Below are 15,991 nucleotides of genomic sequence, written 5' to 3'. Positions count from 1 at the left end.
CTAATAGTGTATATTTCTATACAGTGTAGGACTGGCAGAGAATGTCAGAAAGTGCTGAATATCAGAAAAGACAATCAGATTCATCTCACAAGTTGAAGAAAGCAAGAAGTCAAATCGTGTTCCCTTGCCCAGCATCCGGACTGACAAACTTTGACGTATTTCCTTTTAAATCTCATTAACAGCAGCGATGGCTGCTCTTGCTAGCACACAGCGACAAAAAATGAACAACAAACGCCCGCATCAACAGCCTGCTGGCACCTCCATCATTCACTGGACTACCACAAGCAGTTCCATCCAGTAATCTGAGCTAATCTGTGTGATTTTGTCCATGTGAATCGCAGGCTGTTAAACCAGCAGACTAGGAGTAGCAGAGATGTCCAGCAGAGGGGCAGGAAATTGATGTCCTGCTTTAGCTGAACCTGGAAGAGATTTTCTGCACAGGGTCCTGTTACTTCAAAAGGAATCTTGTTAAATTCTGGTCATAGCATCATGGGTCAGAATCTCTGAAGGGCATCACCAAGATGTAATGCTGGAATTTAACTACTCTTCCATCAGACTTGTGATCATATTCCCAAATCCTTAGCTATACTTAATAATAACTTTTTTGCATCTATTCAGGAAAACATGTAGTTAGATTAAAATTACATGCATCATTTTGTAGATGCGCATCAAAATTAATTGTTGCCTAAGTCTTTTGCTAGGCAAAGATGGATTTATGAGATTATGAGCATTCCTGGAAGAAGTATTTAAAATAATACAAACACGAACCAAATCTGGTGCTGTGAACATCATCTTGACAAGAAATCTAAAACAAAATCAAAAGCTGATTTCTTTTATAAGCATATAAAGTCTATGGGGACACAGATCCTCACTGCTCTTCAGCTGGAGTTTTCCCACTGACACAGCAAGAAGATTAAATCCCTTTCCCACCCCACTGATTCAAACGCCTTTGTCATTCTGCTAGAAGAGTATTCCCCCAAATTGAGCCCTGCCATCGAAACCAGTGTCACAGGAAAAAAAAGCTGAGGAATATTCATACTGGGGCTTAAGGGCAAACACAAGCAGTAATGCTGACATACTGCTAAAATAGGTACGATCCTGTTAAAGCATAATTTATAACATATTTTATCAAGCAACACAATGTAATCATTAAATGTTAAAGTTATCCATCAGCAATATAATTTATGACTATTTGTCTGAGCAAATACTGTCTGGCTTATAAATTAGTCATTAAAAACAAAATGACCGTGGAATTAAATTATTGCACCAGATACAAACATTAACTAGGCTTGCACATTTATTTTTAGGGAAGAATTCTGCAGCACATCTCAGGCCATAAGTGTTCAAAAGGATCAAGAATATATGCACTGAAAAGATACAGAATTTACAAGTAACCAGTCTTGTCTAATACTGAATTCACATAAATACTATTGGCAATAGTTTTATTTGCATTATGCTATGTCTACAGAAGAAACTCCTGATCTATGAAGCAAATAAGGAAGGAAACTACATGATGGTCACACATGCTAATAAGAAAAAAATGGCCCAGAGACTTTCTTCCATGTAATTTTCTCTTTTATCTTTAAAAATAAGCATATTCTAAGCACCTGAACCTGCAGCTCCCTAAGGGTTTTGCATTTCTGTGCATGGATCCTTTCCCAGGATAGAAGCTTTTTCTGAGAGGATTGCTGTTTTTCCTCAGGTGCTTTCAGCAACTCAAAACCATGTTCTAACTCCTTTAACTCAGGCTCCACGTTGTCCCTCACCTGCATAGTAGCATCAGAGGAGAAAAATGTGAATGTAAAACCATAAATTAATTGTTGTAATACTTAATGACTTTCCATAAGTAATAAATCTAAAATTCTACACAAGTTGCATAATATCAATGATTTTATAGAATACTGACAAAGTTAGAAGTTCAGCACTGGAGAAATTTCCATCTCTGACTGTATTTCATTAATGAACCAGTAACATTCATAATGAATATATACTAAATGATGCAAGTGGTAGCAGTTCATCATGTAATACCCAAATTTTTTGTCTTTATGGCAATATATTTTGGGAGATGGCATACAGCCACATTAAACAGCTGACAGGAAAACTTCTAATCATACAACTACTGGAAAAGAGGGCAACACCTAATGCCATTTGAAGCCACATAAAATTCCGTGCAAGTACTATTTTGGGGTTCAGAAAGTATTTTTCTCCATTCTGCGACTCAAATATGGAAAAATAAAGTTAGTATGAAATAAAATGTATATCTAAGATGCCCTCTGTGAGAATTAATTCTGTTCTCTAAAACAGAACACTGCAGGCAATGCAAAACCTATCCTTACCACAGCTTTATAGCTTAAAAGAATATGTGTTTTGATGAGCCGTGGGGAACTGAGCAAAATGATTTTCCTATCAGTTTTGCATTGTTTTCTGATGCTTAAGAATGTGCTAACTCTGTTCGATTATTCAACTCCATCTGCTGAAACACTTAAAACTCATCTCTGTATGGATGCTCTGTTTTAACTGCTAGTTAAAACAGACAAAGCAGTCTTATGGTAGGTTTGCTTCTGGATGCAACTTTCACAGGTGTACTGTTGAGAGACATAGTTTTAAAAGCATCAACAAAATCCCATTTTTAAAAGTGATAAAAAGATCCTGAAATTCCACAACAGCAGCCCAACTCCTTCATCATTACTCTAGGAACCATTTCTCACCTTTCTGCAATTGTGTGGTAACCAAAACACACCAGCTCACATGAGGCTATAAAACATCTAGTGAATTTAAAAACAGTTTTATACATGGAAAAAGAGCCAGTACCCTGTGACTTCTGAGTGGATCCTACACAAAAGTGTAGGAAAGATCAATGCCCTAGAGCATGTTTGGAAACATGTTTTATTACTCCGAAACTTACCTGATCTACTTCCAAGCTTTCGTCTTCTATTATTCTTTTGTTTTCATTTAAGGCTGTTGCATATCTGGATTTCAATTCTTCTACTGCTGTTTGTAATTCTTGTACCTAGGACAACATATAATTTTCACATGCATTTGCAAGGTGTTTCTTTTAAATACAGAAAATACAGAATCATTAGTATGAAGCATAAAGGAAAACCTTTGATTTCTAAACAGAACCTCAGTATCTGTCATAATATGAGTTATTTATTTTCATTTTCCTACTCACCACAGCACATATAAAAATGTAACTGGGTAAAGAACACTCTGATCTCAACATTTCATATTCAACTATGGAGAATGAGCTGCACTTGTGCTACAGAAGCAGACAGCATGACTCACCCTTCAGATAATAGGTACCACCAGCAGTTCCCATCTGGAGTCACCACAGCTACAAGCTGGGGAATTTCATTCTACTCACTGCTTAAGGCTGTTTCCTGGAACTACATTTCCCATCTTAAAGCTGGCAACAATTTTAATCGTGGTGATGCATTCTACAGACAAGACACACTAATTTTACTTAGGTTTTGTATCATGTCTTTCAATAATTTTTACAAGAGATAAGAGAAGACTCAGTGAAATGGTACCTATACTAGTGCAGAAATATATACAACTTAGAATCAAAGTTCTAAAATGTCTTCTCTGTGATTAAAAGCAAATATAAAAAGCCCATTTTAAGTCTGATTTTTTTTTGTTTTGCTGGTATTTTCAGTGTGGAACTACCTGTATAAATAAAACTGCTTATAACAATACTTGAATGCTGGCTTGAGGTTCTTAGAAATGTGGAAAAAAAGATACCAAAGAATCCCAGACTGGTTTGGGTTGGAAGGGACCTTAAAGCTCATCCAGTCCAACCATCTTCCACAGGCAGTGACACCTTGCACTGGAGCAAGTTGCTCTAAGCCCCATCCAACTTGGCCTTGAACACTGCCAGGGATGGGGCAGCCACAGCTTCTCTGGGCACCCTGTGCCAGCCCCTCAGTACCCTCACAGGGAAGAATTTCTGCCTAAGATCTAATCTAAGTCTACATTCTGTCATTTAAAGCCATTCCCCCTTGTCCTGTCACTACTTGTCGAAAGTCCCTCTCCAGCTTTCTTGTCAGTCCCTTTAGGTACTGGAAGGCTGCTCTACAAGGTCTCCCTGAAGCTTCTTCTTCTCCAGTCTGAATAACTCCAACTCTCTCGGCCTGTCTCTATAGGAGAGGTGCTGCAGCCCTTGGAACATCTTCACAGCCCTCCTCAAGACTTCCTCCAACAGCTCTACATCCTTCTTGGGCTGGGGGCACCAAAGCTGAACTCAGTACTCCAAGTAGGGTCTCATGAGATCAGAGCAGAGCAGAGGGGCAGGATTACTCCCTTGACCTGCTGATCACACTCCTTTTGATGCACCCTAGAACACGGTTGGCTTCCTGGGCTGCAAGTGCATACTGCTGGCTCATGTTGAGCTTCTTGTCAATCAACACCCCAAAGTCCTACTCCTTAACCAAGGAGAGGTAAAATATCATTGGATTTGTTCATTAAAGCCACCAGACTCAAATTTTGCTTTTTAAATATAGTTTACTGGGTTGCAAACTTATTTTTTAGGAAGCAAATCTTTACTAAGCCACTATGTAATTGGCTCTGTCAGCTTCCATGAGCTTCAGCTGGGCTTCACACAATACACTTACGATTAAGTGTACCAGTAGTAGTGTGAAGACTGTTTGGATATGGTTTGTAATGGTACTCTCTTCTCTCATCCCAAATGTTACAACAGTATTACAGTCACCATAACAACAGTTCTTGTTTACTATAAACAAAACCTTTATAATTTTCTCAAAACTGCTTAGAATTTAAAAGCCATATATGAACATTTCAAATATGCTACTCACCTGATTTTTATATTGTTCAACAAGGTTTTCCTGCACTTTTGCCTTTTTTTGAAGATTTTGCAGCTCATTTTCAACAGAAACACTATTGCTTTCCAATGTGGCAAGGGAAGCCTTGATAAAAACATGGAAAATACAAGATTTCTAAGAGTGCTATTAAAAGAACACAATCTACCATATGATACCACTAGCAAGTGACCTACTGGCATTTAAAAGGTTGACACAGTTCTTTATCCTGTCAAACAAAAATGAGAACCCGCAGCTGGTTTGTCAGCTCATGAGAACATTTACTTTGGAGGATAAATAAAACAAAGAACCTGTAAAAAAGTTGAAATTCATAACTGAGCTAAACTTAGTTCTTTAATCTGAAAGGAAGTTTTACAAACATAAAATAACAACTTCTAGCTAAGCAATTGTGTAGCTACTGACAGCGAAATAAAGGCATCCTGGTTAAGCAGATAGATGAATAGACAACCCTGTTCCTAGCTCTGCCATAGACTTTCACGGATAAATTTTCTGTGTCTCATTTTCACTTCCTGTAAAAATTGGATAGCAAAATTTATTCTACAGGTTTGGGATCTCTATACAGAAGGCCCAAAGGAAATTACTGTGATTACTTCATTAAAGTATCAGAAATGCAAAGCCACTCAACAATGATTTATAATGGTCTCACCTTTAATTTTTCATTTTCGAGGTAAATCTTTTCATTTTCAGAATCAACAGCATTTAGCTTTCCAAGAATCTCCTCATCTGAGTTTCTTCTCCATTCCTCCTTTCTTTTCAGGTCTTCCAAAAGCCTTGTGATCTGCCTTGTTAGATAGCAAGAACTCATGTAAAATACACAGTGCTTCCAAAACTCTCACTGTGCATATTAAATTGTACCTTAACATACTCCTTTGGTGTTCTTATCATAAAATGTTTTTTAAAAAGTTGTGAAATACAGCAGAGGAGGCCAAAAATCTTGAATTTGTTGCAGTTTGCAACTTCTAAATTCTGCTCAGAATTTAGGAATGTGACTACAGAAGCATGTTTACACTGTCAACACTGAGTGCTGCACTACTAAATATCAACTGTGTGACTACAGAAACAAAAGAATAGATCAACAGTTTAACTTACTTCTTAAGATCTTCTGTTTGAATTTCTAACCTTGTATTTCCTTCAACCACTCTATCATGCTGCTTCTTCCAGACACTGGAAGCTGACAGTATCTCAGACAGTTTGACTTCCTACACAATACAAGAATTACACATTACAAAACAAAAGAATGCCACTGAAAAATGCCATCTTGTTCTACCCATTTTTCTAAACACAAGAATAATTTAATATAAGATGGCTTTATTGCATCTCCCTGGCACAAAGCAATGTCAATTTTGTCTCAAGAGAGAATGAACAAAACTACTCACATTTTAAACAAGTGAAGTCTAAGTAGAGACTTACTTTCAAGGCAAAATCACACTGGCACTGTGTATTAGCTGTAGAATACAACATCTTTATTTCAAACTTTAAGATTTAAACTTTTTCTTACAATAAAAGTATTTGTCTCCACTACATCTCTACTGCATAGAAATTACAGAAATCTATGCAAAACCAAAATCCTGCCAAAACAGTTTAAGGATAAAAAATAACTGCTGAGTAAGAAATGCAGTTAGGTAAAGTCCCTCAAAGGAGTATGAATAATTAACCAGCACATGCAATCCTGAAAGTACACCAGGTCAATGGGGAACGAAAGCAACAGTGTGACTACAAAACACCAAAAGTCCAGGAGTTAGCTGTCATCTCTCTCTGTACTGCTAAGTGTAGGTAAGGATCCACCACTGTCTTCTCACAAAGATCAAAGAAAACAACAAAAAACCACCCTGTTTTTAATCATCTCCTGACATAATAACTGGAAAAATGTACCTTTAATACTGACATATCCAAAATTATGGCAATGCATCTGAAGGCATGAAAATATACTCTTCCTAGGAAGCCTAAATAAGGCAATAAAGATCTCAGCACAGTTCTGATCCACCTGGCCTTTTTGAACAATGACACACTGTGGGGATATGCAGTGCAGGAATCTAAGGAATAATCTGGATGAAAGAAGTTTTCGCTTGGAATTTGAAAAGGTTCGGAGCAAGCAGCTTAGAAACAGAAAGTGAAGTATGACATGAGATGTCTTACACTGATAAAGAAAACAAAGACTTCAAACTCCAATCATGGATTCTCAGTAAACTGTACTTCTGAGTTAAGTCAGTGTATATTCATAAGGTCTAACAGGAAGATCAGGAAAGATGCAACTGACCTTTGAAGTCTGATCAGACTTCTCTTATGTACTACGGTTTGGAGTGTACAACTTCATGGATTAAGACATTCACTGAATTTTAACAAAAAAAAAATGTAGTAACAGCTTGCATGTCACTTACAGCAACCTTTTCCTTAACCAAGGAGGAATAAAAGAGATACAAACAGAGCAGGACCAACAAACTCTTCCCATTTCCACGGGAGAAAGTCTCCCAATTGCTCACAGCATAGTCACTCACACGTTCTTTTATTTTGGAAGTTAATTTTTCCACAGCTGCTTCGAAGTGCTGAGCTCTTTGTTTCTGGCATCTGACTGCTTTTTTCAGAGCACTCTTCTTTTGCTCACTTGTTTCCTTTAAGGCTAACATCTGATGCTTGTATTCACCAAAATGAAGTTTCCACGCTGTTATTTTCTTCTGTCGAGTCTGCAGAATGATTAAACATCAAATCTTTTAAATTTCTATACCTTACAGATCATTTTGTGACATAACAGGCATCAGAAATACCGATTACATTTATAATCGGTAATTTATAATCGATTCCCATAATATCTTTGTACCTCAAAACTTATGGTTGATACAAGGAGCTAGTCAAGATAGATACAGCAGTTAAGCAAGAGAAAATACCTATTGGGAAACTCAGGACAAAGATGACCAAGAATATCAGGGATGTGATATTCACCGATGTGGTAGCAGTATGTGCTCTGAATCTGTGGAGAGCACGCACATAACTAGGGCTGGAGATCAGTATAACTGCATATGAAATTTACGTATGAAAGTTAAGATATTGGATTTGGGCTTTTTTAAGTCAAGAAGCTAGGAAAGGCTGTGGTCTTTCTTGAATGCACACATTATGATATGGTCTGTTATTAGATGACAAAACACTATCTTACAAGATCTCTGACTTTTTCCCATGCATATAATGGCCTCACTGTAATAATGAAACAGAATTTTTAGAGGAGAAACTATTTTTTATGGAAAGAGAAACAATGTTTTATGGAAAGTTGTATTTTGTGTTCAATGGATAGTGAAGATTAAGCACTGCCTTGTCCACAGCAGACAATTGTTTAAAGATAATTAAAAGAGGCTGTGATAAAGCTTAACCCACAGCATTAAATCACACATTGTAAGGACAACTTATAATTTCCTGAGTGCTTGATCTTGCAACACTCAGGAAATAAGATACATTTGCATGAAATGTATTTTTAATGCATTTAATCATATTATGAAATGTGTACAATGCAATTGAGATGAGAGCTGAGTTCTATGACTGTCATTATATTATCTTTTCTACTACTGTTAGTATTTCTGACTAACTAGATTTTTACATTACTCTGATGAAGGCAATGAATTAACCCCATCCAGTCCAGGAAGATAATTAAGATAATTAACATCTCTAACTTCATGACTTTTATATTTCTCATGTATGTATCATTTGTTATTTAAATATGAATGGGGAAAAAAACACAAGGCATTAAAACATTGCACAATGACATACAATAAAAGCAATACTGGACTCTGCTTCAAGGAGAATCTCAGATTTGATTCTTCCAAAGGTGGTAAGTACAGCTTATCAAAAATATGACCAAGCTACCAGTAGACAACTACCCTCATAAAGACAACTGCAAGTTCCAGTCTTATCACTTATTATTCATCTGCCAAACTACAGCAATGTAAGTAGGCTAGTAGCTAAATTAATTTCTCAAGTCACTTATAAATATCCTAATTGTAAGAATGATTAATGCATCTGTTTCCTTCCTTTGAGTCTAGGTCTGACACTTAATTATGTTCTACATGAAAAAGGACCAGAATGACATGCCATTTACCTACTATGTTAATATGCCAGCCTTATATTCGAGCTACTGTTTGCCAGTTGATATAAAATACACATATTATGCATATGACAGGGTATTTGTCATATAGGTCCTGCTAATGGCCCCAAAACTTTTCCACAATTAATGAAAAAAGTATGCGATTTTCCACGTAAAAGAGGGTCTCAGGTACCGTACTGCTTCAAAAAATTATAAAAAAAAACAAATAGGCAGGAAGCACTTCTCATATATAGATGCTTATAAGGCATTTGATGAACAAAGACATGATTTGGCCAGGGCAGCAGAAGAACACCTTCAGTAAATAGAGCAAATAGAAAATCAGAGTCTATGTAAGGTCTCTTCCAACTCTTGGTTTAAGCACACAGCTGTTATCGCTTGTTATAACCACAGGAGGTCACAATCACACTAACAATAAGTGCTCCGGGCGTTATTCAGTGGCTGAGGTAAATTTACATGAAGGATTGATTTCATAAGGGTATTGCTAAGCTTTCGCAAGCTTTTGTCCAGATCATTAACAAAATCATCAACAGGCTTGAAGCCATAAACTAACTTCAGCGCATTTTGAAGAGCAAACAAACAAAACTCGTGAATCAAGATTGTAAATCAAGATTGAATGAAAATACAGTTATATATCAAGTTACTTTAATGAAAATGCTGTTGGAATTCTGTAGTTGTACTAAGTAGGACAAGTAAGCGATTTTTATTTAGGAGAAAAGGAGGTTTTAATATAGACATAGACATACATGACTTTTTTGGAAACTGAGTTGCTATAGATTCCTTAACAAATTATAGAATTAATAGGGGATATATGCTACTAAAAAAAAAGTTTAGAAGTTAGAAATACATTCTTTTTTAGCCGGTGTTTTCTCATTCATGCCTGTGTTCTTGACAAGTTTCAAATACTGAAATTTGAGGGTATGTATGCTCCAGCCTCTGACACATCACCTCTTCCTTGCCTTGTTCTAGTCAGTAACTGAAGCAAATGCCCAAATTTACCTCTTGTTTCATAGAATAGGAAATGGGATTCCAGCTACCTTAAACAAAGTGAGGTTAGGCATTAGTCTTAAGTGTTTCTCTTTCAGTCAGTATTAAGAGGTTTATTGACTCTTTCACAGTCAATAAATAGGTGGTGATTCATCGCCCTTATCGTATAACAGCCACTCATCCTGAGGACTTGCATATCTCTTTCTACTGACTGTATGGAGACTGCCTCTGGATCGGTATCTATCTTCTAGATAGCACAGTCAGGTGAGTGCAAATGCTTCTGTGTGCTCAACTTCTATTCAGAACTGCTAGTATGCACAAGTTAAGGAAAGAAGGAAAAAAGAAAACAAACAACAAACCTTGCAATCAAAACAGTGGGGTCGGGCGGATTGTGCAAAATATAAATGCTGATGATTTTTACTGTTTGGGATTTTTCTTTTACCAAGAGTTTGATTTCAAGTGGTACTTTAAGATTCAACTCTCACATCTGAATCAAACTCAGACCACAGTAAGGCTTTGCTAGTTGTTTCAAATAAACTGAAGCACAAAGTAAAAACTATGTTAACCTGTATTTTCTCTTTTAATTCATCATTTTCCGCTTCTTTTCTTTGAATCTGATGTTGCAGGTGAAGTTGTATTGTCTTTGCTGATCTTGACAAATGGTCTCCCTTTTGTACGTTGGCCTAAGAAGGAGAAATAAACAGGGAACTATTAGTCTACGGAAATATGTCATATGATGCTATTTATTACATATTACATGGGAGAAAACATGGATTCCAATACAACTGATCACTCACTTTTTTGAGCTGAAGCCTGGATGTAAGGTCTTTAACCTGTTTCTCCCTTTCAAGTGTTTTTCTCCTGAGAATCTTCATTGGAAAAAAAAACAAACGCCAAAAAAATATTTGAATGTCTGAACACAGCAATGCAACAGTACTGCACACTGATGAACATTTCAGCTGTAAGATGAAAGACCCTAAGATCCCACATTGCAATGATACCTCACAAACATTCCCACTTTGCCACTGTCACTTCAAACTGTGTGATCCCATGATGCAGCCATTTTCAGATGTACAGCACAGAACAAAGAGAGACAGAAATTTTAATTTACTTACAGTATTTTGGAACATGATTTCATTTAACTTCTGCATCGATGTGTCCATGTTTTTACTGTTTAACTGCAAGACAAGTAGGAAATATTGAAAAATTACTTCAGATGGTAATTGATTTAGCCCACCAAATGCCTTCCAAATTTGTTATGTCCTGTCCAATTTAGTGCATAGGACGTAACAAAAAAAAAAAAATCTTCCCAACAGATCTATTAAAGAAGATAATAAGACTAACTGTTTAAGACTCATATGAAATGCACACTCATACTGGTTCTATGTTTATGCCTTACATACTTTCTTACTTGTTCTATGCTGTCAGATTCTTTGCTTAGATCAGTAAAATATTTTCCATCTTGGATGGCTTGTGTAGTTCTATGATAATCCTTTTCATACGGTTGAATCAGTGAGCAGAGCTTTCCTGCTTCTCTAGGTGGCACATCCATTTTTCCCTGAAACAGCATTCATAATTATGTAACATTTAGTATCACTCACAGTTTGGACATTGATCTTGCTAATTCGAGGATATCAACATAAAACAAGTCAGCTCTTCAGCAGAATCACTTAGGAGAAGGGATTAAAACTCAAACTGATCACTCACAGAACGCGCCTAATCCATAGTACAAAGGTATACAATTTGCCTCCAGCAAAGATGGAGGCCAACTCCTGCTCAGACACCAATGTTATGTACCACAGCAGAGTTCTTCCGATTTGGAGGCAGCAATGGCATCTCTCTTTTCCCAGTTTGGAAAGGCTAAAAGCTCCTCACCAGGCAGAGCTGCACAGGAACACGATGCTGCCCACGTCATGGCAAGTCCAGAGCCAACTGTCAGTGCCTACTACCTAAGTGCATCCCATTCCCCCACCACTTCCTTGTCATGCACCAGGAACCTGCCATCACCTTCACCCCTTCTCCAAACACTTCCTCACAGAATCAGAATGTAGACTGGTCTGCTTTCAACTGTCACCATAAGGCAAATACTACACTCCGGTTATGTACCTTGGTTTATTAGAGGCTTACGTTTCCCAGCAGACCTCAATTTGTGCAACACAGCACAGGTCTCTATAGCTTTTTCTTGGTTATCTAAACAAAACCAAGTTCTTGAATTTAATTACTTCTAGTGAAAATAGCATCTCGAAAGATTAAACTTTGTCTTTAATTTATCCCAGCCTGTCTGTGTAAGCAGAAAAGGATATAACACTATTTCTGCCATACTTTCAGTATACCATTTTGATGTCCACTTTTTGAAATATCGTGTACTTCCCATCAGTAGCCAGGATGTTGTGAAATACGTTTTGAATCTTGTTAACAAAGGAAACAGTATGAAAAAATCAAGCTGAACAGGAACAGAATGAACTTGCCTCAGCAGCACGAAGAAGCAGCTTTCCCAGAAGATCCAAGTCCCGTAGAGGCGCAGTACAATTACGTACAGGTAAATACGAGGATGATGGCAGTGATGACGACATTCTGAGTTAACGCTGTGTAACAAGACAGTATGTGTTAACAAGAATAGTAACTGAAATGTTACCAGCATCCCAGGTCGTTCCCACTAGCAATTACAGTGGACCAGACCAGGTGAACCCATCAGAGATTTAACACTGATCATGCAGCTGAGACCTTGCACACGTATTCATAACCTGTAAGCACCGAAGCAGCACTGAATTCACACATACAGCGCACGGAAACCAAACCCCTCAGCAGCACAAACCTCAATGCACACCAAAGACGGAGTAAAGCTCGCAGCGGCAAATCCCCGCAGGGGCCCGGGCCAACCACCAGTGCCCATCACCGCGGCACCATCCCCTCTCGCAAACGCCCCTCCGCACGGCTGCCCGCGGCCCCTCGGCACCCCCTCACCTCACCGCCGCTGCCCGCCATGAGCCGTTGCCTGGCAACCGGCCGTTGCCGCAGCCCGCTCCAGGCGCGGCGGGCGGGATGAGGCGGTGGCACCGTCCCCACGGGGCGGGCCCGCTCGGGGCCTGGTGACACCAGGGCAGCGCAGGCAGGTGGGCTCCTGACAAGGGCCTGCAGGGACAGAACAAGGGGGAATGGCTTTAAACTACCGGAGGGGAGATTGAGATGAGCTGCCGGGCAGAGGCTCTTCCCTGTGAGGGTGCTGAGGCGCTGGCACAGGGTGCCCAGAGAAGCTGTGGCTGCCCCATCCCTGGCAGTGTTCAAAGCCAGGTTGGACACAGGGGCTTGGAGCAACCTGCTCTAGTGGAAGGTGTCCCTGCCTGTGGCAGGGGGGTGGAGCTGGAGGAGCTTTAAGGTCCCTTCAACCCAACCTACTCTGTGGTTCTGTGAATCTATAATGTGTGCACAGTAATAAAAATCAAAGGCTAAATTTCAATCTTTTCTTTTTCTAGTAGATGAAATCACTCCCTTACCCATGCTGGAGTGAGTACCTATTTGCACCCAAATGACAAAGTGGTATGTTGGCTTTTCATGTGCTTAATGTTTTGCTCTCTATAGTGTGATAAACACATAAATGTATTGGCTTTTGCAAATCATAGGTGTGGTTATGTGGATATAACTGTACCAGTTTACAATAACAGAAAGAAAGCTCGCTAAAGACTCAAGATTAGACAAGTTAAAAAGGGCCAGAACTCTTGAGCAAAACGGAGTAACATAGCAAAAGAATTTGTAAAGGTAAAAGAAAGGGGGGGGGGGGGGGGGCTTGATATAAGGAAAGCTAGTGCCTGAAAAAGGTAAAGTACTTTTTAGCTTAACTTAGGTTGTAGAAAGAGAACAATGTTTATGTTGTAAGTCTGTGGAATGTAGTGGCCGCACTAAACATGAATGAGTTATTTCACACCATCCTGCGACTTATCAGTTAGTTTAGAGACAGAGCCTCCCAAACATCTGCTAGCTTGGGATACTCCTTGTCTGCCCATCCTGCAATAAATTTTGCAGGAAGGTCACACTGTTTTAAATCATTGCTAGTTATCAGAATTACAGATATGGCTGGTTTCAGCTAGTTTTGTGATTACTGGGGCGTCCGTGACAAAGGTGAAAAGTACACTGTGAGGAAGACTGCTTACTTCATCTTGAAGACCCCTACTCACAAGAGGAAGACTGCTTACTTCATCCTCAAGACCCCTACCCACAATCACCGCAGAGCAGTGCGCAGACGCCAAGAGGAGGGGACTTATGATAATAAGTTCCGGGAGTTAGTTATAATATTTCCTCCCTATATGCGGGAATTGTGAATATGTATGTAACCAATGTAATAGTGAAAGTATATAAACCTGTAACAAATGCTAATCACTTGTGCCTCTGGCTATGGTCATGCGCCCAGTGCTGTTGCTTCTGCTTTATTGACTTTGTCCCTCAATAAAACCTTGTTATCTTGTTTAGAGGAGTGAGTTCCTATTTCACAATAAGAGAGATGAATAGTGAACTAAGCACCTCGGCCAGACCTTTGCTTTAGCACCGCAGTTTGTGTGCTGTGGCTTTGGTCTCTCATAGTCAGCTCAGACACAAGTCTTCATTCCAGCTTCCCAGAACTTGCTATATGAGTGCCTTAATTTAAAAAGAAAGCAACAAGTTGTTGCAATTATATAAAAATGTGATGATTGCTTACATAATAAAGCAAGCACTACCTCTTGGTGAGGCTAATTTGCATGATAATTAGCATTGCACTCTGTATCTCATAAACAAAGGACAAATTACAAGTTTCAGTCCTCAAAAGCACAATGACAGTGGCACAATCCACAGAGTGGAAAATAATTAAAGGAAATAGGACACAGTTCCACGATGACATGATTGCAAGCCTTAACAAAAGAGGAGTGCTGGAGAGAGGCTTCTTTAGATACCACAGGAGCTCTGCCGAGTGTTTGCCATGGCTCATGACTGTATCTGCTCTAAAGGAACCTTCAGTTTCTGTGTCGGAAATTCAAGACTCCAATGCCTTTCTTTGGTCATTGTTTAATTTTAGCAATAGCCTGATAGCACAAAAGTCTCAGAAAAGCAGCAGATTTGCCCTGACCCTGTTTATGTGCTGTTCCTTCCCCATCCTTTCATGCACATGATACTGACCAGAATTTCTTTCCCTTGGCAATCCTTAGACACTCACTGCCTTACATAGAAATATATATCTCGCAGAGGTGGAGCTGTGACATTTCTTCCCATACACTCTTGTAAAATAGGTATGGTGGCTTTTGCTGCTTGCTTGGCCTGTTTCTCAGCATATTCCGCTCCATCTCGCAGCGTGCCACTTCTGAAGCAAGGAGACACCAAAGTTCTTCACTCTATAGTTCATCGAGGTAGTGGACACTGGGGTGAGCTGCCACTTGGAGTTACGATGCTGTAGTGCTGTGGAGTTCCCCATAGTCACCCACTCCAGGAGCCTTATCTCTTTGCACAGGCTCGAGCAGTAGATCATCTTTGCTGCTCAAAGAGCAGCAGTGGGTGTTTCTGCACCCACTTAAGGCATGGAAGAAATATAAGTCAGTTCCAAGATACAAAGAAGTAGCAAGGCAGCCCTACTAATAGCAAGGAATTTTACATGGCAGCAGGTCTGGGTGTCCTTCATATGGAGATTGATGATTCAGTGTTGGTATTCTTAGGTTTTAGCCAAGGATGTCTGGAAACACCTTACCCCAGATGCAAGTTACCGCAGCTAAGGTGATGCGGAACTTTCCTTATTATATGTATTGACCTTCCTGGATCAGAGTTCCCAGTGCTAATTTTTCACCATAAATCCAACTGCACTGGTGCTACTCCTCATTTCCATGTGAATTGCTTCCAGCTCAGACAGTTGTTTGCAGAAGACTTTAGATATTCAGAGGAGGCGAAACTAATATATTTCTCTTTTACGAAGCAGTCCTTAAATCCACTTGCATTCATTCCTCAATTTAGACTTGTGAGAGCAACTCAGGGGGTGAACCTGAGCCCTGTTTGTTCCCCTTCCTTTAGGATGCGCATCTCCTGCAAAACTGCTTGCTCCAGTTCCTAAATTGCTACAGTCCCTTTGCTA

At 39.2% G+C, this 15,991-nt stretch overlaps 1 protein-coding gene across 1 annotated transcript in view; it reads right to left on the bottom strand.

The window, feature by feature from the left end:
- The window catches only part of ODF2L (outer dense fiber of sperm tails 2 like), a 48,189-nt gene that overhangs the window by 6,151 nt on the left and 26,047 nt on the right, over positions 1-15,991 (bottom strand). The window contains exons 3-13 of the mRNA XM_057402787.1: positions 12,375-12,491; positions 11,318-11,464; positions 11,022-11,084; positions 10,704-10,775; positions 10,473-10,589; positions 7,331-7,516; positions 5,925-6,034; positions 5,482-5,617; positions 4,812-4,922; positions 2,906-3,010; positions 1,608-1,766 (exon numbers count right to left, since the gene is read on the bottom strand). Coding sequence (XP_057258770.1) covers positions 1,608-1,766; positions 2,906-3,010; positions 4,812-4,922; positions 5,482-5,617; positions 5,925-6,034; positions 7,331-7,516; positions 10,473-10,589; positions 10,704-10,775; positions 11,022-11,084; positions 11,318-11,464; positions 12,375-12,479 — 1,311 coding nt within the window. The 5' untranslated portion in view covers positions 12,480-12,491. The remainder of the gene's footprint in view (positions 1-1,607; positions 1,767-2,905; positions 3,011-4,811; positions 4,923-5,481; positions 5,618-5,924; positions 6,035-7,330; positions 7,517-10,472; positions 10,590-10,703; positions 10,776-11,021; positions 11,085-11,317; positions 11,465-12,374; positions 12,492-15,991) is intronic.

This window comes from Pezoporus wallicus, unplaced genomic scaffold (genome assembly GCF_028554395.1).
Source record: "Pezoporus wallicus isolate ANWC-B61680 ecotype Strahan unplaced genomic scaffold, APGP_CSIRO_Pwel_v1 contig_8333, whole genome shotgun sequence".
Taxonomy (NCBI): Eukaryota; Metazoa; Chordata; class Aves; order Psittaciformes; family Psittacidae; genus Pezoporus; species Pezoporus wallicus.
Note: the sequence above shows the minus strand (reverse complement) of the source record. Positions and strands in the feature narration are given on the sequence as shown.